The sequence below is a fragment of the Marmota monax genome, unplaced genomic scaffold (assembly GCF_021218885.2).
Source record: "Marmota monax isolate L192 unplaced genomic scaffold, Marmota_monax_Labrador192_F-V1.1 WCK01_AAM20220418_F8-fsc00118, whole genome shotgun sequence".
NCBI lineage: Eukaryota > Metazoa > Chordata > Mammalia > Rodentia > Sciuridae > Marmota > Marmota monax.
In genome coordinates this window covers 4,930,113-4,952,182 of record NW_026695231.1, presented here as the reverse complement: position 1 = coordinate 4,952,182, position 22,070 = coordinate 4,930,113, and the positions used below count along the sequence as shown (strand labels likewise).

The 22,070-nt window shown below is 32.6% G+C and overlaps 2 protein-coding genes across 6 annotated transcripts in view; one reads left to right on the top strand and one right to left on the bottom strand.

Annotated features, from left to right (window-relative positions):
- Nucleotides 1–4,250, bottom strand: part of Spata17 (spermatogenesis associated 17) — a 198,745-nt gene extending 194,495 nt beyond the window's left edge. For all 3 annotated transcript variants that reach the window (XM_046438454.1, XM_058577055.1, XM_046438455.2), the window contains exon 1: nucleotides 4,137–4,250. In XM_046438454.1, the coding sequence (XP_046294410.1) occupies nucleotides 4,137–4,204 (68 nt within the window). In that variant the 5' untranslated portion in view covers nucleotides 4,205–4,250. The remainder of the gene's footprint in view (nucleotides 1–4,136) is intronic.
- A 242-nt stretch (nucleotides 4,251–4,492) lies between these two features.
- Gpatch2 (G-patch domain containing 2) overlaps nucleotides 4,493–22,070 on the top strand; it is a 185,760-nt gene continuing 168,182 nt past the window's right edge. For all 3 annotated transcript variants that reach the window (XM_046438410.2, XM_058577056.1, XM_046438411.2), the window contains exons 1-5: nucleotides 4,493–4,666; nucleotides 12,836–13,552; nucleotides 18,423–18,484; nucleotides 21,230–21,412; nucleotides 21,874–21,953. In XM_046438410.2, coding sequence (XP_046294366.1) covers nucleotides 4,611–4,666; nucleotides 12,836–13,552; nucleotides 18,423–18,484; nucleotides 21,230–21,412; nucleotides 21,874–21,953 — 1,098 coding nt within the window. In that variant the 5' untranslated portion in view covers nucleotides 4,493–4,610. The remainder of the gene's footprint in view (nucleotides 4,667–12,835; nucleotides 13,553–18,422; nucleotides 18,485–21,229; nucleotides 21,413–21,873; nucleotides 21,954–22,070) is intronic.

Below are 22,070 nucleotides of genomic sequence, written 5' to 3'. Positions count from 1 at the left end.
ATTGAAGGACACTGGTCCAACTTATTAGATTAATAACATAATCAGAATTGTAGTCACATGATCATGTTGGAGTAAAAAAAAGAACTAATCATATTTATATGAATAATACATTCCAGTTTTAGGAAATTATAGTTCAGGTTGATACAGGGGAATAAAACATGAGGAAATCATCAATCTTTACTAGAGAGCACTATGTCACATATTTTCTTTTCCTCAACCTGACCCTAGAAAGGCAGGTTGGACCTTGTGTATTTGATGGACTTAGTTCCATGCAGGGACTTATTGATTTAATACTCCTTATAGAAATATAAATTTGGTATGAAATGGGTCAAACTTCATTAGCGCTTGAGCAAATGATTTAACTAAATCCAATTTCCTTAGGTACAAACTAGGAATAAGAAAAAAATCATCTCATAAGAGTACTGTAACTATCAACTAAAATAATGTTTGTGAAAACGTTTAACAGTGCTCTACATAGTAGGTATTCAATATTTATTTATCTGCCTACTACATTATCTCTATTCCATTTACCTTTTGGGTGGTAAGAGACTTGGAAATTTGATAGTTGGACACTTATCTCTATAGTTGTCTCTACAGAATTTCTAGAACTCTTCCTTAATAACTGATTTTTTCACATTGCCCTACATATACTTTTCCCTTCACTTAAGTCAATTTAAAAAATGTTTTTTACATAAGTCTATCCGGCTTAAAATTATTTCAAGTGTTTTTTTGTTTGTTAAAGAAAATGTGACTCAAATTTTGTTAAGAAGCAAAAAATCAGGTCACAACGAGTTAAACTAATAAAGATGAACCTGGAAGAGGAAAATAGAAAAAGGAAAAATAAAAGCAAAATACTTTACTCAATTTAAAAATAAATCACGAGTTTACTTTATTATTATTTTAAAACAGAAGTCAGTCCTCTGCTGAAATCCTCCACGGCTTCCTCTCTCAATCAGAGTAGAATCCTATATCTTTATTGTAGTTTAAGAGTCCCAAATGATCTGGCCCACATTCTTCCATTCTATGCCTTGCCCATTCTGCTCTCCACTGCCCTCCATCATAGGCTTCTGACAATAGGACCTTTCTACTTGCTGTTGCAGTTCACAAAGGTGCTTCCCCTAGTATGCCCAATCATTCCTTTTTTTTTTTTTTAAGGACTCCAAGCAAATATCCTCTTATTAGAAGAGCCTCCCAAACCACTCCAAACAAAAAGAATTTTGTTCCCTCTCTTCACCTTACTTTTCTCTATAGCTTTTGCTATATTTATCCCAAGCTGAAATATTATCTCAAGCTGAAATATTATAAATAAGTTTGTTGATGTTTTGTTTTCCTCATGACTTTTTGTTCTGTTTTGTACTCAATATTTAGAACAGTGATGACTACATAGTTTGTACTAAGGAAATCTTTAATCAGTGCATTTTTAATTCATATAGTTTGGAGAATATTATTACAATGTATTAAATTCACCCAGGAAATATTAGAAATGAGTTCCTTTATTGTAAAATATAAAATAAAATAGAATTTATACGTAAGAAATCATGATAGATGAACAGAAATTTAAAATTAGCTTAAAATACAGTGACATGTGAGAGGATTATATAACAAGAATGAATTGAAATAAACTAAAGTCATCATAAGCTCTTTAAGTTTTGATTTCTTTTAATTCCAAAATTTGCCTCTGGTAATAAGAAAAATGCAGAATGCTATGATTAAGTCTTATCAGATAAAGAAGGATCAATATTAATACTACAATAAGTAGAATTTAAAAATAGAAAACTTAACATATGAAAGTGACCAGTTTCACCACTTAGCAATATATTTTCCCAAGAAAGTTCCCTTTCAACTTCATTCTACTGCCAGTCTCATTCTAATGCCAATCATCAGGTAAAAACATTTTTTGTCACTACCTTGTGATAGACATAGAAGACTTTGAAAGAAACAAAGAAGAAATTAAACTGTTTCCTTAAACAGTTTCCTACATGTTAATGGATTTGGAACAATATACTCAAACCATTTTGGACTCTGGATTGTGGTACTCGATGCTACTTAATCAGTCAGACCAGGTTAGTGGAAAGAAAATCTTGAGTCATATTGTACAGAATAGGTTTCAGAGTGAAATTACCTGGCTTTAATACTTCGTAGTTGTGTGACCTTGCACAAATTATTCAATCTAACTGAATCTCATTTTCATTGTTTCACATAATTAAGGAATATATATATAATTCATAAGGATGTTGAAGAATTAAATGTAAGAAAAGCCCATACACTATTTATTACAGTCTCTCTTTTTATGCAGAGTAGGGCCTCATATGAATTCTTGTAAGAAGTATAGACTCTCTGCCACCAAGACACACTGAATCAGAATTTTCATTTTCAACAAGTTCCCAAGGTTAAAATTTAGGAAGAACTCTTCAAGTCAATAACAGATGGAAAATGACATTACTTTATGAAGGAAATTTACTATTTTCTTTCTCAGTCATACTAATATTTTATTATTTTTTGCCCTAAACTATCAATACTGATTTTTAAAAAAACTAGACAAAATTTGGAATTTTGTTTCCCTTATCAGCTTTACAATTCTTTTAAACTAAAAGTATTATTACTACTAATTATAAATGAAATGTTAGGAATGCCAGTTTATTTTCATCATGATTTTTGCATAGCATTAGTCATCTCTCCAAGCAATCTCAAAGTTTAGGAAGAGATGCCCATTTTCAAAAGCCAGGAGATAGGGGCAAATGTGGACACTGAAATCTGTGAAGAGTAATTAGTTCCTTTGCTCTTGTCTGGCACTTAATCAGGCTTCCCTCGAATACTGTTCTACAGATCTAAATACTCAGATTAATACATTCACTCATATCATTGTGAAAACCAAAAGAAATAGATGAGAAAGTTATTAGTGCAATGTCTCATGTATAATCAGTGCTCAAACAATGTTAGTTGTTTCCTTTTCTATTTGCCTTACTATAGAACAATTATTTTTTTTTTAAATGTCCCAATTTCATGCTAGGATGTGATCATCATAGGGACAGAATTTATTTATGTATTTATGTCATAAATAAGGGCCTGCCACATAAATTCTAGATGGATGCTATATAAAGAGATAATTTATGAAAGCTAAATAGATTATTTCTAATTAGCTATTGAGAATATTTACTTAAACAAAAAGCAATTGAAAGATTCATTGATATAATTATTCAACAAATAAGTATTGTGTAGCTATTAAGTATTAGGAACTATGAAGACAAGGTAGACTCAAAAAATGGTAAGTAAAAAAGAGTCAATTATTTCTGCTTCTACTTTAAGAGTATAGATACATGTTATTTCACAAAAACATAAAATTGAATTGTTGTAAGAGGTACACAGTAAAATAGTGTGGCAGATAAAAATTAAAATCAGAACAGCTCAGCAAGTTTCTAACTTATTGACATATTTCCACTGGTCTGCCATGTCACTGCATTCTATCACAGTCCAATTTACTTTTTTTTTTTTTTTTTGTAGTTTCTCTTAAGTTGGAAAAACTCCTGGGGCAATGCTTCTGGGCCACTGTTAAAATAAACCTGTTTCTGGTTGTGAAGTCTGGCTGTAAGGAGATGGAAAAAGTGCTAGTGTCTTTCTTAGCCCTCTTCTATTAATTAATTCGTTGGCACTAATTATCTTGCAAGAATAGTTCGGATACTTTGATTTTCAGAAGGAAATGAGTCCTAGAACAATTGAGTTCCATGATGTTTGTGACATGACAGAGGCTCAGATCCCTAGACAGAGTGGGGACTCATTGAGATCAGTGAGCTAGGGAGCCTGGGTGACTGCATCAAGGCCATTAAAACCTTCAACAGGGAGAAGGCAGATTTCTTCAAACTGCGTTGTGATGATGTCTGGTGGTGGGGGTGGGGGGCGCTTTACAATTTTATCTACGCTGGAACTTTCCTTATATCAACCTGAATATCCATGGCCTCCCTCTATTTATAATCTCCTTGTATAGTTAATATTACGTTAAACTTCTGGTTCTGTTTGCACCCATTGAAAGAGGGAACTGAGTACTGAATGAGGGAATTTGTCAATGGTAAAGTTCCACTGAAAAACTAGTGGGCTAAAGACAGCCAGCCCTTTGTGCGATTCCTTTCTTCACGACTTACCGGTTCCTAAAGTAGTACTGATTTCCTACAAACCACGACCGAGCCTGCAGCCGGGCTAACGTGGCCATGGCCCCTGGGCCAGGGGTTTGCAACTGGCGTTACTGTCGGTTTCCCGGGCAACCGGGCGATACTACAGGCCAGTCCCGGGGGTTCCACTTTCGCTCTCTCCTCTTTTATGTCACCCTGTTTCGGATTTAAGGGCAATGCTTATAGAGAATTTTCAATTTGGGGTGTAGCAACAAAGCTTAATTTAATTGGCTCTATCTCGTTTAGGAATAAAAAGAGGCGACTGTAGGAAAGGAAAGCAGTGGGGAGGAGAATTATGGTTGCTCCGAACATCCGGTTTCCGCCTCCAGCCAGCTTCCGGAAGCTCTTCTCAAAATGCTGAACTGCTCTTTGGAAGTCTTCGGGGCTGTTGTAGTTGGAGTCTGTTCTCGGGCCTGAGCCACGAGGCCAGGCTCCTGGGTGTCGTTAATGTTCGGGGCCGCCGGGCGCCAACCGATCGGAGCTCCAGCCGCCGGGAACAGCTGGTGAGGCTGGCGGCCCCGGGAATGGGAGATCAGGAAATGTGTTGGCCAGAGGCCGCCGGACCTGGAATCCAAGGGGGAGGGAGTTGTGATGGATGATCTGAAGACTTCTAGGCCTTGCTGTCACTCATGCTTGTGATGGACGCAGTTTGAGGGAGGCATTTTGATGTGTGCTAAAGATTTGTGCAGGAACATGGTAAATGCTTGCTGATGGCTTGTCTAACACTTAGGGTATTTGGGACCGAGTTGGTCAATCTTTCCGTAATTGATCTCTCCTTGATTACTGGTAAGACCTATGGACAGGAATGCTTTATTCACAATTCCCCTGCTAAAATTGCCAGATCATAACAAGTTTCTTGTAAGACCAAATGCCAGAAATCTATAGAGTTCTGGAAGTTTAGTAGTGAAGGAGATATCACTTTAATCCCCCACTCCCACTCTTTATGAGGGGAGTAGCCTACCCATTTTCCACTACTTTGAATATACCATTCTAGTTCAAAGGAGATGTGTATGCGTGTTGTTTGGGAACACCAATAAATTCCAGGGTTAAGGCTGGGGTTTGGTAGGTCTATAGTATTATTTCACCAGTGGCACTTTCAGAGAAAATATTGCTTTAAATTTTCAAAGTGCTTTCACAAATTACACTTTATTCTATAACAGCCAGAGTATACCTGTGATACCAGAGTATCACAGGCACAGAACATTTACTTAAGTGACTTGTCCAAAGTTGCCCTGCACATTTTAGAGCTAGAAAGACATGTCTTTAGAATTTCTTGTTGAAAACTATGATTCAGTCCTGTTTTTCTTCCAAATACTTTTTTTCCTGCAAGTATACACAAAAATCAGTGAAACAGACAAGCAGACTTCTTACAATCCTCAAACATAAAAAGTTTTTACCAAACCAGTGTAAGAAATGTGAAATTAAAATACATATCGATTCATAAATGCCACAGAGGATACAAAGACTCTGAGGAATTCTGAGTCCATGAGGGATTCTTGCAAGTCTATGATCTCAAAATTTCTTACAACTGAAAAGTTAAAAAAAATTTCTTACCAAAAGTATTTTGAGTTGGATCAGATCATTTTATATTTCATTTTATAATGAATATAGATTTGAATGAGCTACTTTAAAATTCTCAAATTTACCCTGAGAATAGTAAGGGTCACTTTCAAAATGAGCTATTTTTAAATTAGTGTAATTAGCATAAAATAAAAGCGTAGTTTTAAAATACTTAATTTTATTTTGGCAGTAGTACATAGTTGTGTAACTGCTCTACAAAACAAGATAAAGGACATTTCCACCACTCCATAGTTTGTTCTGCTTGTGTGTTTCTTAATATTTCACCACTCATTTTTGTTAAGGAGGGAGATAAATGTGCTATATAGATTGATCTGCTTTTACTAAGGTGATATTGATTTGTAGGGTAAGTACTGTTTAATTAAAAAATATGATCCTCTCAACTCCTTGCTGTACTTTGCAACTCCTGTCCAAATCATGGGTTGATACCTCTGTATAATATCGAGAAATGTCCTTCAGTTCTCTCTCTGTCTCTTTTTAAAATATTTTTAGCTGTAGATGGACACAATAACTTTATTTTGGTTTGTTTTTGTGGTGTTGAGGATAGAACCCAGTGCCTCATGCTTGAGAGGCAAGTGCTCTACCCCTGCGCCACAACTCCAGCCCTCCTTCAGTTCTCTTTTGATGAACCTATCCAACTTTTCTTGTTGGCATGCAACTCATCCTTTCTTATGGAACCAGAATAGAACATAGTGCCTAGTGTTTTTGAATGAAACTACCTGATTTGACAGAATGAATGTGTTACAGAAAACTAGAACTTTTATTCTCTAGTTTATGTGCACAACTGTCCAATCATTCAGTATTTCTTAATGGATTCTTTAATTAATTGAACAATCGTTATATACCATACATGTTTGTTTTATCCCAGTAATGAAATCATAGTGCTGCTGAGGTTGCTACTATCATCTCTTGTAACTCTTTTGAGGTAGGGTACATCATTCTTTGCATTTTAGATAAGGTGACACAGGAGGGAAAACAGTTTAAATAATTTACCCTAAGTGTCTCATTTGTAGTATGATTCATGTGTAGCTAAAGAAAATACCTAACCACCCAGGTGTATACTGCCTGAGTATCTGAATAACATATAGTATCTCTCAGATTTGTTAAGCAACCTGGAGTCCCTGAGGAGTAACTGAGGTACCTGAGGTAGTTAACTTCTCTTAACTTTTCTCTTTCTTTCTTTCTTTCTTTCTTTCTTTCTTTCTTTCTTTCTTTCTTTCTTTCTTTCTTTCTTTCTTTCTTTCTTTCTTTCTTTCTAACATTTTCTTCAATGTGGAGATTAGTTTCTTAATTTTTAGGCATTTAGTGCTTAAAGTAGATGATTTCTTTATTGAACTATGATATTCTCTTTATTTAAATTTGTTATATGGGTTTCCTTTTTTTGCTTTCTAATTTTAAGCCCTTAAAATAAACTGTATGGATTCTGGACCTTTGTTTCTGTAATTTTGTTCCTATTTGGTATTTTGATTTTCTTTAGGTCTGGAAAAGTACATAGTAAAAATTGCATTTTGGTTAGCTGTTTCTTTGATTTGTTTGTTTTTTGTTTTTTGTTTTTTTTTTTACTCTCAGGTTTACTTAACTTAGGATTCTCTTTCAGTTAAGGATCAAAGCAATAGCTGGTATGATTTGGGGCAAGCAATTTATTTTTTATAGCTTCCTAGCATCCTTGTTTCTGTCTAGCTAAAAATGAAGAAACAAACAATAACAACAACAAAAAACCCAAAAGAATGCTCATTTAAATAATAAATGGTCTTGCCATATTAAATCACTAATTTGAAAAGTAGAATTAGACTTTTTTCTTTAAAAACTAATCATGATTTTTGTTTACAATAAGTTGCTAGAGTAAGAGGAAAAGAAAACTTTCTAGATGTTCACCATGTTCCCCTTGGTAGCAGCTGCCAGCAGTACCTATAATTGAATATAAGTCAATGGAGCTTTGCCCCCATTATGGGAAATGAGTTTTTCAGTTTGGTGGTGAACCTTGTGACTCTTAACCACGGAGCATTATTTTCTTTAATCCTTTCTTTTTCATTTATATCTGTATATCAGGTCAGATATACTCCATTTTTTTTTTTTTTAAGTAAGGAATTTAGGGCCTCTTTTTAACATGATAGAGTCCTTAAAAGAGTCCACAAACTTTCTAAGACTATACCACAATTTTGTATACCTGTTGTCCTATAGTGCCCCAACATTTGTAATGCTTCATGGCCTCAGAAACGTCGAGGACCTTAGCTTTTCCTATGTTAGCCTCAGGATTCATGGTAAGATTGTACCTTAAAAGCAGAATGACTTGCTTTTTCAGTGACCTGTTTCTCTTATTTGAGGGTGGAGTTTGTTGAAAGGTAAAATAACTTCTTTCAACATAAAGTACTTCCTCTCATCCTCACAGAGTGCCTTCAGGGTAGAAATTGTGCTGGTTTTCATGATGAAAATATAGAAAGCAGAAGGTAATTGTTCAAGGTGTTGTTGCTAATGAATATAACAGAATTTAATTTCCAAATTCATAGTTTGGATTCTGAAACTCTTGTTCTGTTGTTACTTCTCAGCCCTTTTTTCTGTAGAGAATTCTTTTCATATATATTGCCTAGTGTTAACCTTGAAACTAATCATTTATATGTTTCAGAAAAAGATAGTTTTTTTCCCCATCCCAATGCACTTCCTTCTAAAAGAGAGAAAAAGGTTGCTTGTGATTCATACTTTGCATGGATAGTTCAAGGAACTTCTATACTAACTTAAGTATTAACATTTAATGTTAGGTTTATTCTTGATTTCCTCAAATAATAATGTCCCCAACGTATGAAAGGAGAAAATTGAAGACATAGTCCTTAATAAATTACTAACTTGAGATAAAGACTTATTTTGATAAATGATAGTACCATTAAGGAAGGAAATTATAATGAGCAGCAGAAATCTTAAACTTAAGATAATTCTTAAGGATCAAGCTGTGTTAGACATAAAATTTGGCCGTTCGTATAGCCTCCTTCATATTTACTGTGTCACTCATTGTCGTGATCCACACTATTGTGTGTTGATTTTCGTCTGTTCTGTTTGGCTCTTTGCTGTGGACTTTTAGGACCAACTAATCCTTTTCTATCCAACCTCTCTTATCTTAATAAAACCTAAGATGATATTGAAGTATGTAATTCTATGACTGTTTTAAATTTGTGAGTACTCACAGATAACATTCATCTGCATAGTTGTTGACTGTATACAGGGTTACTTTTGAACACACAGAGTTTATATATCATAGAGATACAAAAATGGTTATTTCTTCACTTAAATTATTGATAGCCAATTGAAGTGCTTAGCACTTAACTTATATTTAGTTCTCCACAAATAAAACAACTCAGTTTTGTAGAAGAAGTGCTTAGCACTTAACTTATATTTAGCTCTCCACTAATAAAATTACTTAACTTTGTAAAAGAAATAATACGTGTTTTAGAGAGGCAAAGATTTTTACCATGTACTAAGTGATGAGTATTTGATTTTTTTTACTTAACTAGGTATTTAATAGTTCTAATGGTTACTTTTTAGTTATATCTCGAAGTTTTTTTGTTGTTGTTGTTTTTATGGTTGGGTTTATTTAGCAGAAACACATATATATCCTTTTATTATATAGTTGCTTGTATCAGCATCTAGGCAAGGCAATAATGATTAATTTTTCTATACATACTGTATTTTTTTTCTTAGGAAGGAGTGGGGCTTCACAAACAATAATTAGTAATAAAATAGTTAACTTTAGTTATTGGGAGTTTCCGTTTTCTGGGTGTTCTTTTCTCCTGCTGTCCCCACCTATATATATTTTAACAGCAATTTTAGAGCTATTGGGCCATCTATCAACTTCTAATCTTTTGGAGAGTTATAAGCAGTATATTAAAACTAAATAGCTTCCTGATTTTTCTTTCTTAAGCCAGAAAAATTTGAAGGAAACCCCTAAGCTAAATATGATGAGGATAAAGTATTTGAGTACAGTAATCTTCTGATGTGTCAGTACAATTGCCAAAGCAAATAAATAAAACAACTATTTTTCACTTGATTATCTTATTTTGCTTTTATTTCTATTGACCAGTTGATGTCCATTTTATCTGTGAAATGTTAGTGAAGCAGCTTAAGCTTAACATTAAGTGTCTAATATTATTGGCTCATTAATAGGGATTTTGATTGGGATTAACTTGTAGAAGAGTCTAGGTACATTAGACTATAAAGAAAAAAGTGCTTTGAACTCTGAATTACACTTAAAATAAATGTATTTTTTCCTGTGTTTTCATAGAATTTTCGAAGAAACTTAAAAGTAATTTTCAGTTGATTTGTATTTGAATGATATATGGAATAATTTCGATTCTTCTAGTTAAAAATTTTTTAATATATTTTATTTCATTTTGAGAAACAAAATTGAATAAGGCTGACACAATTTTAATGAGATTAAGAACATTTACTTTCATTTTGGTAATATTGGTTATATTTTATTAGGTATAGTAGTACTTTTTCAATAAGTAGTAATTTTTCAACAAGTAATACTTTTTCAACAAGAATTAGAGTGTCAGATTTCAAAGGGTCAATTTTCCAGTGTTAAGACTACTTACTTTTCTGTTTTTTGTTTTGTTTCGTTTTTATGGTGCTAGGGATTGAACCTAGGTTTTTGCTTGGTAGGCAAGCACTCTGAACTGAGCTACATCTTCAATGATTTTTTTTTCTTCTGAAGTATAGTACCAAATTTTATTTGGAGGTTATATTCATCCATTGAGTTAATTTCATGTTTTAATATTTTAAGCTATTTATTCATCCATTGATAAGAACATCCTATCTTCACAAAGAAAGTTACTCCAGATTCAGGTGAATAGTCATTTAGAGAAAGGATCCTTATTGTAATACATCTTAGACTGGCATCAAATAAGTTTTCTTAAAGGAACAATATAATATTTGGAGATAATAGGTCTTTCAGACACATTTCTTTAAAAATATGGTGTTAAAGGAAAAGAACAAGACATTCATTGCATTAAGAGAAAACAGAAAGGCAATTATTAGCTTATAGATAATGGTAAAAATATTAAGGTTATCAATGCATTCAGAATTGTAGCCTCTATTTTGGCTTCATGCCAATTCCTGTGATATATATTTCTATTAATTTAATGCTATATTCTGAGAACAGTTATATATAGAACGCTTATTAAAAAAACCTCAGTTGCCTCATTTAAAATATATATTTGAACCACTATGTTTTTGAAAAACATGTGTCCAGACATGTGTGTTTTTATTTTCTACATTCAGATTGCCAAAGGAGATAAATCTGGAAAATATGAACTAAAGATAATGATGTGTTATATAATTGTTGACAATATACACTCAAATAACCAATACAGGGTTGGTTTTTTTTAGCTCATTCTGCTTATTCTGTTTTCACCGGCTATACTATCTTGTATCTTGTGTTGATTTAGCCTCCCACTCCTTTCTCCTATTCAAAATAACATAATGGTTTTTACATATAGATGACATATATATTAAAATGAAAGTAATACTGCTTGATGCTAAATTAATCATAAAAAATATAGACTGGATACGGGAATTAGGTAGGTGTTTTCTGTAGTTGAGTAAGCATTAGAGCTCTGGAATGAGATTGAGTTTGAATCCTGTCTCTATCACTTAAATGTCATATTGTGAAGGAAATCTGTTTTTTTTTTTTTCCCATATGCCACCTTATAGGATTATCATGTGAATATGAGGTAAAATATAGAAAACACTCAGAAATAAGCCTGGCAAATAGTAAACACTCAAGTGTTAAAACTATATGTGTGTATAATATTATAAATGGTAAATCCAGTTGAATCATGATGTATGTGTATTTTTTCCCCCCTTAGGTTATCATTAAATGTAAAGGAATAGTTATAGGTTATTACAGGGAATTTGCTAAAATCTAAAATTATAAATAATAAATGACAAAGACTCTATAAAGTCTATTTAGACCAAGGGTCATCAAATGGGCCAGGCACTATTTGATTTTATAAATAAAACTTTACTAGAACACAATCATACTCATACATTTATGTATTGCTTGTGGCTATTTTTGCATTATAATGACAAATTGAGTAGTTGTTAGAGACCTAATGGCCTAAACAGCCTAAAATATTTATTATCTGGCCCTTTGCATACCCTTGCTAATAGACTCCTGGAACTACGTAGGCCTCTAGAGGCCAGTTGAGAATATTTTTATCCCTATGTGCCTTCTGACCTCAATTTGAGACATGATTGCCCATGGTCTTTGTATGAAAGGTGTGCATATCCAAACTATCTGTAATGTTTAAAAATAAAATCAGATACCTAGGCTCTGAATCACACCAACTAATTTAAAATTGGGGGGTATTGAGTTTGTAAAGAACTATATAATTTATTAAAGTTCCCAAAGAAGACTGATATTATCCTTGCTGACTAAAAAAGCCTCAGAGACTACTTCAGAATAAATTAATGATGGGCCCTTTTAGACCAGTGAAGCTCCAGTTTTGATGTAAATAGTTTCTGCTTCACTGGATTATATGCTTAGTGTGGCCTAAATATATGCTTAGTGTTCAGTTAAACTTTTTTTTTCCATATATTTTAAATCTTGACAATACTGGTCTTTCTGCTTGTCTCTTGTATTGTAGCAGTGATTAGGTACAACATGTGGTAAGTAGAGGATTTTATGCTTCTGTCTTCATTTAGAAATTAGTGGGCAGGGAGGGGACTGGGAAAGTTTTCTCTGCTCTGAGGAGAATCAGTTCAAGAAAAAGGACAGAGATAGTCAAGGAAAAGTGATTTAAGCAGAAAGAGCTTTTCCATAGTTACATAGTAAAAATATATGGTTTGTTCTGATGCTGACACTATATTTACTCTATTTTGAAATAATTTCTATTTAATAAAAGAACTTATGCATGAGGATGTTTTAAAAGAAATCAGAATATTTGAAATGGTAGTACATTGACTAAGAAAATAGCTTCAAACATTTTGTAATGACCAAATTTTAGTCCAGTATAGAGTGAATCATCTGCTGTAGAAGACTCAATTAGCATGGCTTAGAGTGACTATTTTTTTTTTTTCCTTTTTCATTCTCTAAAAAAATGTAGGCATTTCAGTAGAACCATGGAGGAGCTGGTTCACGACCTTGTCTCAGCCCTGGAAGAGAGCTCAGAGCAAGCACGAGGTGGTTTTGCAGAAACAGGAGACCATTCTCGAAGTATTTCTTGCCCTCTGAAACGCCAAGCCAGGAAAAGGAGAGGGAGGAAGCGGAGGTCTTACAATGTTCACCACCCGTGGGAGACTGGTCACTGCTTAAGTGAAGGCTCTGATTCTAGTTTAGAAGAACCAAGCAAGGACTATAGAGAAAATCACAATAATAATAAAAAAGATCATAGTGACTCTGATGACCAAATGTTAGTGGCCAAGCGCAGGCCATCATCAAACTTAAATAACAATGTTCGAGGGAAAAGACCTCTATGGCATGAGTCTGATTTTGCTGTGGACAACCTGGGAAACAGAACTCTCCGCAGGAGGAGAAAGGTGAAACGAATGGCTGTCGATCTCCCACAGGACATCTCTAACAAACGGACCATGACCCAGATGCCTGAAGGTTGTAGAGACCAGGACATGGACAATGATAGAGCTTACCAGTATCAAGAATTTACCAAGAATAAAGTTAAAAAAAGGAAGTTGAAAATAATTAGACAAGGACCAAAAATCCCAGATGAAGGAGTAGTTTTAGAAAGTGAGGAAATAAGCCAGACCAATAAGGACAAAATGGAATATGAAGAGCAAAAAGTCTCAGACGAGCTCATGAGTGAAAGGTGACTTTTATGTTTTCTAAATATAAAAATATTTGTCTACAATTTGTGGTTGAATGTGTTTTATATTTTAATTAATTCTATTTTAAAATAATTATAAATTGTAATGATGATAGTGATATTACTATTTAACTATGATTATATTTCCTAATAATTTATGATGTTTTGCACCAGGCAAAATTGCTTATTTGATTTACACGAAGACTTCTGATTGTGTTATAATGACTTAATTTTCAGCTACAAAGAGAAAAGGAAATGGATTTTCAGTGGGAAAGAATGTACTTTTGAATCAGCACATTTGTAACTCTTAGAATTGGATATGTAATTATTTATTTGGTTAACTATAGAGTTTTAGCCTTTGGTGCTTTTTAAAGTACATGATTCATTCTGATTCCTGAGAATCAAAAGTTTATACCACTATGACATACAAATGGTTTGATATTTAAAGTATTAGCTTGGTAGGTATTCTGATTATTGATAATTATAAAACCTAATTTATGGTCTATGTGATTTTGTCATTAGAAAAGTGGAAGAAGCAACAATCCTTTGGCAGTTAGTCTAATACATCCATTCTAGGAAGCAGGTGTACCACTATGATAATTGTTAAATCCTATTTTTACAGCATCAAAAGGTAAGTGATAATTTTGATTTCACACAGAACTGATACTACTTGCAAGAAATGAGATGTTGACACTGTTCATCCTTTTAGGTGTATGTCCTTAAAACCAAATGCCTATGAGTCAGAAAAAAAACATTCCTTACATATGGGCTGGGAAAAAGTATTTGATTTTTAATTTGTAGCATCAGGTCATTTTTATAGGATATGGAAATCATTTTTATTCTTGTTGTATTTGTAAATATGATTACAGACCTGACTACAACCTGGCAAGAGTTTATGGAATGGTTCTTTAATTAGACATAGTTTCTATTTATGTTATTATTCTGAAGAAGTAAAATTTACTTAAAGTGAGAAAAATATTTCAGGAAGGCTTTGAAAAGTTTATGAAATCTTTTCTTTCAAGAAAGTTGTGATTTTTTTATATAGAAATGGGAATCATTTGTACCTTACTATTGGGCCATTGTGACTGAGGACCACTCAGTCTGTCATAAAAGTAATTATATTATTGCTCAGTTGCTGGGGGGAGAGTGTGGTGGTGGAGATAACATTCTTGATTCTGGGTTATTCACACTTAGATTGTGCAAACCCCTCCCTTTTTTTTTTTTTAATGTCTGCCTTTTATTGATCTGTTTCGTAGGACATCTGCCTGGGAACAGAATTGAGATGAAAATCCTATCATTTATTTTCCTTCATTGTAAAAAAAAATATTTGAGTACTCACTAGGTATGATCAGGTTACCCAGAAGTTAACAACCCAGGTTCAAGTCTTCAAATAGAATATTTTCATTCCTGAACAAAATAAAAAATATGTGCTTGCTCTGATTTTAAACTTTTCTGTAAAATGATTTTTCTCTTGCCATTTAAGAATTAGCTACAGTTTTCACTTAACATATTTTCCTAACACATGTAGATGTTTTTTGAGACTACATCCAAAGTTTTCCTATTATAAAAAAGCTGTCTATATGTTTTCTTGGAGCTGACTTGTAAATAAGAACAGCATTACTCTGTGTGTTTTGTCTGTGTGGGTCTCAAACTTAACAAACATTTCATAAACTACTAGGTAATATTCACTGGTACCTGAATAATAATTCAGACTCTCCTCAACAGCCTCCTGGCTGAATTAGCCAAATGCTGAAATGGAATGTGCTGTGAGGCAAAACTTCCTAAAGAAGCTGCACTAAAAGCAAGAACTAAAAGTTGTTCACAAATGTGCAAAGTGAAAAGGAGAGAAGGAAATAACATCCCTGATTATAATGAACAGCTTATTCAAATGCATGAATTCTGACACTAGTATGGTACATTTGGAGAAATGTTTGTAGTTCATTATTATTAAAATATAAATATGGCTACAGCCGTAACATTTCTTGAAGGCCCCTGTGCTATGGTAAATAGTTTAGATTTCATCATGTAGGTAATGAGAAGTCAGTGAAGAGTTTTTAGCAGTGGAGAAACTCGATTAGGTTTACATTTTATCAAGATAACATAATTTTGGCAGCACTGTTTTGTTTACCTTTGACTGAACCTCCAGTCTGTCCAGTAGAAAATGAATTATGGCTGTAGGAGTAGAGGAATATTTGAGAGTATTAGAGAACAATCTTAAAAGGTAGAATCAATGGGAGGTAGACTGTGTTTGGAAGGGTAATGCTCTCAGATAATGCCCAGGTTTCAGTCATAGAAAAATGGTAAGTGAACAGATCAGGAAAAGGGATTTGTATTAGTGTACATACATTTATTCAGCAAACAGTCATGCAGTATATTCTTATATGAATACTAGTAATAAAAATGAAACCAAAAAAAGAGATGTCCTTGAAGATTAGTTGGAATGACCATCAGCATCTGAAAATAAAAAGCCTTTCTTCCCTTTAAGTTCTTGTTCTGAATTATTGAACAAGATGTACTTGATGTAAATGGAGCAACAAGCTAGATATCATGTAAATATGGATATATGTTATAAACATAAATGTAAAAACTATCTCAAAGTAGGAAAAGAATCATTTAGGACTAAAAGCTGTTCTTAGGGAATTTTGATTTCCTTCTATCTTTAAGAGAGTGAGCAGGTTGGGGAGAGGAGAAAACTATACATACCAATTGGAGACAGAACGTAAACAAAAGATCCGAACTGATGATGGGAAAAATTTAGAGAGAATCCCACCAATAGAAATCCTTGAAATCTAAATTTAATCCAATAGGTAATAGGTAGTAATTTCAGAGTTTTAAATAGAAGAATCTTTTCTTATAATTTATGTGTGTGCATGTGTGTATATTAAAAACTTTTAAAAAATAGTTTTAAATTTATAGAAAAATTGCAAAGACAGTTCATAGAATTCATGTATATCACATTCTCATATAGCCACACCCAGTTTCCTCTGTTGTTAATATCATATGCCTTATTGTGGTATCCTGTTAACAGTGATGGAACCAATATTGATACATATTTTAAGTAAACTCCATATTTTATTAGCATTTCCATTGCTTTTATTTAAAGTCCTTTTTCTGTTACAGGGTGTCACATTACTTTTAGTCATCCAGTTATATTTGCAAAGATCAACCTGACTATATGTAGAATTAATTAGCATGGCATAAATCTGAACTCAGATTAGAAGATCATGGTACCAAAAAAAAAAAAAAAAAAAGTAGTACATTGATTCACCATCTATAAATCTGTACTCTGAAAAGCTGTGAAAAACTCAATTGTTTGTGACAGATTTTGACCTGTATTTAATGTGCATATTTATTTGTTCAATTGAAAATATAATAGGTTTGATTATGGAATGCTACCCTAAATTTTAGAGTATGCTTTTCTAAAATTTGAGTAATTTTGAATTTGCCTCAAGTTTTTAGAAAAGAAATTGTGCCCAGAGGCATGGATAATGACCTTCATTTGAGTTATGTTGATGGAGGCAACAGGAAAAACAGGAAAATGATCAACAGTAGTTTGAACTTGCTAAGCAGAAAGATAAAGTTTCTGAAGTGGGTTTAATACTATAATATCACTGCATAGAAAGCATATATTTTTAAATAAGTCAATATGGATTTGATGCCCTTGAAAATATTTTATTACCAATTTTATACTATAGGGAGCTTCATGTATTCACTTAATTTGAAGAAAGTTAAAAAGTCTAATTCAGTGCTCCTTGGAAGAATGTGCCTCTTGACAAATGCCTATACTTTTTGTTAATATTTACATTTTAAAAGTAAGTAAAACTGAAAATTGATATTTTTTTTCAGAAAATATGTGGATTTAAATCTCATCAATAATTTTAACCTTAAGCATCTCAGTTTAGATATTGTATAACAAGTTAAGATGTATCTTTTTTAATAGATTACATTGTTCTAGATGTTAATGGAAAAAGTATTTTAATTAAAAAATAATCACCTGGGGGCAATTTACTGATTGGTTAAAATTAAGAACTATAGTACAAAGAAAAGTACATGAGGATTTAAAAAAAAAGTTCTTTAGCAGCCAATATTTTAAACTAACTAGACTTATAAGCTTTATCCTGTTAGAACTAATAATGACAGTTTGTTCTTATTGGTCAAATATTTGTTTTATTTTGTGTGTTGCATATTCTCCAACTCCTATAGAAGTAATGAGAACCCATGTGATTTTTGTACATGCCCTTCTTAATATTGGTAATATACATTTTGTTGTTCTGAGTGACCTTAACTTTGATTTAGTGGATTGTCACCATCTTAAACTTTTTTCTCCATGTGAAATAATGCAGTTGTTGTGAATTCTTAAGGAATGTCTTTTCTAGAATATTTGCAAATGTGGAAATGAAAAGTAATTTCATCCTAGGCCCTTGTATTTCATGTACTGAAGAAAATCTTAGCCTGTTTTTGATTGAGACTTTTCTCATCTTATCAAGCAGTGGTGTTTCAGGAGCAAGCTGAATTGCATGGCGTAAGAAAGGAGCAGTGAGCATTTGATGAAAGCAGATAATAAAATGCATCAATTGTGTCAGCACCTCGTTGCAGTCACATCTGGCTTACTGTCAGGGTCCCATTAGATTCCTGTGGTTTTATGTGCCAAAAATAATATGCTCTGTAGTTAATGGAACCAGGATATTTGCAGTTTGATTAAAAAAAAATCATCTTATTTTCTTTCAGATCTTTGTCAGGCTTAAGTTCCATCTCTGAGCTGCCATGTCTCTTTAAAATTTTACGACTGAGAGATCAATTGTTCTTTTGATCTGTTTTTTTTTTTTTCTTTCTTTTCTTTTCTTTTCTTTTTTTTTTTTTTTTCTTGTTACAGTGATTCCAGCAGTCTCAGCAGCACTGATGCTGGTTTGTTTACCAATGATGAGGGAAGACAAGGTACTGAAATGTGATTTTCTTCTCTTTGGAAAAGCATCTTCATTTTAAAGCTGTGCTTATTACTGGTTATTTCATAAGATGAAAACTGCAATCCATATACATCACACATTCTGCTTAGTGGACTGGGGTTTAGTGTTGTCCTATCTTCCTGACCTAAAGTAATTGATTATGCCTCAAAACTGGTATGTGGCACTAATAATATTAAGGGAGGATTATCTTCCTTGAGAAAGCTTTACATACCTCAGTCTGTTCAATTTTGTCTCTTTGAGCAAGTTTGCAAGACACTGGTTCTCATTCATCACCTGATTCCAAATGTATTTAAAACTGTTTAAGCATTCATAAGGGTGGATTTGCAAGTCATTTGTCATTTTTATTCAGCTGTGACATTTATTCATCCTATTCAGTTTGTAAGTAATTAGATGACTTCCATGAATTCAATATTATAAACTGTTAAACAGAAATGTATTACATCTTAGATGTTTTCTATCTTTGGAACTTCCTGAAGCTTTTCACACTTTAACATGGCAGTATTTTGAAGCTGTGAAAAATATGAATACCCTAACAAGGGGATAGGATTAATCTTTAATGGGATTAATTTCATTTTAGTCCAGTCTGCTCTTAACTGTTTCCCTTTATAAACTCCATACAAATCATGAAATAAAGCTTAATACCTATGAATACTTATCACAGTTTCCTCTCTTTAGAATCTTGATCAATCATCTAATGATGTTATGAAAAAAAGGATAAAGTAATAGCTGCCCACACTTTTTTCTTAATCTGTTCATCTTCTTAGCAATATATATAATGTATGTGGAACACTTACTCTTTTTATAAATCAGATGTCCGAAAAAAGTAGATACATAAATATTTTAAAGATCATAGACTTTTAAAAATGAGACTTTGCCTGAAATATGTTTGAACCTTGGAACAAAATGAGCTTAACTATCTTGAATATATACCTAAATCTTATTATAGATTTTTTTTTTTACTCAGAACTCTATTATAAATATTGATATTAGTAATAAAACTTTTTTAAAAAAATAACTTTTGACAAGATTATCATTGGAAAACAAGTGACTTATAGTGATATGCTAACATGTATTGTGAACTACTATATTTCACATTGTTGAGTGCTTTCTAACATTTAATTTACTTTAAATTCTCAAGTCATTCTTTGAAAACCCTATTAGTTCCTGTGGGTTTTTTTTTTTTTTTTTTTTTTAACGAGGAAACCTACACTAAAACAGTTGAAGTATAACAAAATACTAAAATTCTAATTGGTTTTTCTGACTCTTTGCCCTTGTTGTTAATCAACAGCTATTTTCCTTTTAAGAATAAAGTTGTGTATCACATAAAAAAGAAAGTGACTTCATTTTTTTAGAGTAATGCTTTCTTGATGGGAATGAAGATCTACAGTAGTCAATTTCAAGTGACTCCCTGCTTTTTATTGTGTTTAAGAAAACTGACATGACATTGTAATGTAACTCTTATTAACTCAGTACTCAGTAACTAAGTATTGATATGTAAGTGCTATGAATTATTCTGCTTTGAAAAATCTATTTTATTAATTCCTCAATTGAAACAAACTAGTGACTTTAGTTTTAATTGCTTTTAATTTTTCACCTACTCCATTTGAAACACAGCTGATTTCTCATAAAATCATTTTAAATTAAAACTTAATATGGTATTGTTCGTTTGTTAATTTTTGGTTTTCAAAATCAGAAAATTTTTTCTGTAAAGGGAAAAAGTTTACGGGTCTCTTAGACCCTTTTAGATAACAGAAATAGCAGTGACTTCATGAACAGAAGATTAATGAATCTCAGGTCATATTCAAAATGCTGTTTGTTTCTTTAAAATGCATTCTGTATGTTTATCTCTTCATATGGCTCTTAATAGTAAAAAAAAAAAAAACAAAACCCAAATATTGGTTCTTACCAACTCCCCATTTCAAACTGAATTTTAAATTGATATTCACTATTCTATAATTACACTCATGAATATTCAAAGAAGTCAACATTACTGAGTAATGTTCTTTTTAAAAAATATTTTACGTGTAGATGTTAGGTCTAGTTTCTTCAGAAACTATGGTATTGTCAGTTTTCATTTAAAATCAACTTTTTCAAAACTATTTCTTAATGAACTTAATTGGATTAATTTCATTTAGTCACATCTGTTCCTGATTGTTTCCCCTTTTCCACTACATACAAATCATGAAATTAAGCTAATTATATACCATTATCAGCTTCAAAGAACAGGTTCTATAGTTTTATACCTTTTAATTCCTGGTAGGCAATTAAGGGTTGTCTTTCTCTTAATGTGGAATGAGTAGTTACTTAAATACATTTTCCTACTTTTTTGCCAAAGGATTAGCCAGTTTAATATTGTTTTTCTCATTTTAAAAATTGGTTGTGAAATAGTATTTTGTGTATTCGTTGATGGCAATGGTTGTCCTAGTATTGAGAGTGTTTCTTAAGTGAAGCTTGGTGTAGAGTAAAAAGGTTTGTTTTTAGATGATATGTATGATTGCCAGATTGAATTCAGGATCCATTGTTAAATTTGAATTGTAGATAAAAAACAACTTTTTAGTGCAACTGTGTCCCATGCAGTACTTGCACATTCTTATACTAAAAATTTAGGACAAGTACTACATATTTACCTGATGTATTTTTATTATCACACAACTCAAATTACATTTTTTGGATGCTAAAATTGAATTTTTGGGGAAAATCATTTGTATTTTAACAGGTGATGATGAGCAGAGTGACTGGTTCTATGAAAAGGAATCAGGCGGAGCATGTGGTATCACTGGAGTTGTACCCTGGTGGGAAAAGGAAGATCCTACTGAACTAGACAAAAATTTACCAGATCCTGTCTTTGAAAGTATCTTAACTGGTTCTTTTCCTCTTATGTCGCATCAAGGCAGAAGAGGTCAGTAGCACTTCCTTATTGGTGGATACAGTGAGCTTGTGGTTAGTCTTATGATATTCATTGAAAGAGGTTAGGGTAAAATATTAGAGAATGTAAACATGTGCTGTAAATATACATGCTGAAAGTGTACTAACCTACTCATTTTTTAAAATTATTAGAAAACTTTACTAGCTTTTATGCTAGGCTCATTGTGAGAATATTGTTGGGAATGTGAATTGAAAGAAAAGTGTTCTGAATGTTACTCCTTAAAGTCAAAACACTAGACAGTTGAGTGCTGGCTGCGTTAGAATCCTGCTAGCCATGGCCTTTGTTCTTTTAAGGTGTAAGTTTTGCATTTTTCCCCCCAGTAATATTCATGGTGTTCACCTCCACCAGCAACTTACTCTTACCTCTCTATTGATAGGATCTCCTATGCACCACTGATCATAGTATCTTCTAAACTGATTACTTTGATTTTCTAGGTTTCCAAGCCAGACTCAGTCGCCTTCATGGAATGCCTTCAAAGAATATTAAAAAATCTGGAGGGACTCCAACTTCAATGGTAGGCATGCCTTTTTTTATTGAATTGTCATGTTTGGAAATGTTTCCATTTCTATGGAATAAAAAGCCACATCCTCATCCTTTATTTATATTCTAATGTTATACTTAAAAATAATCC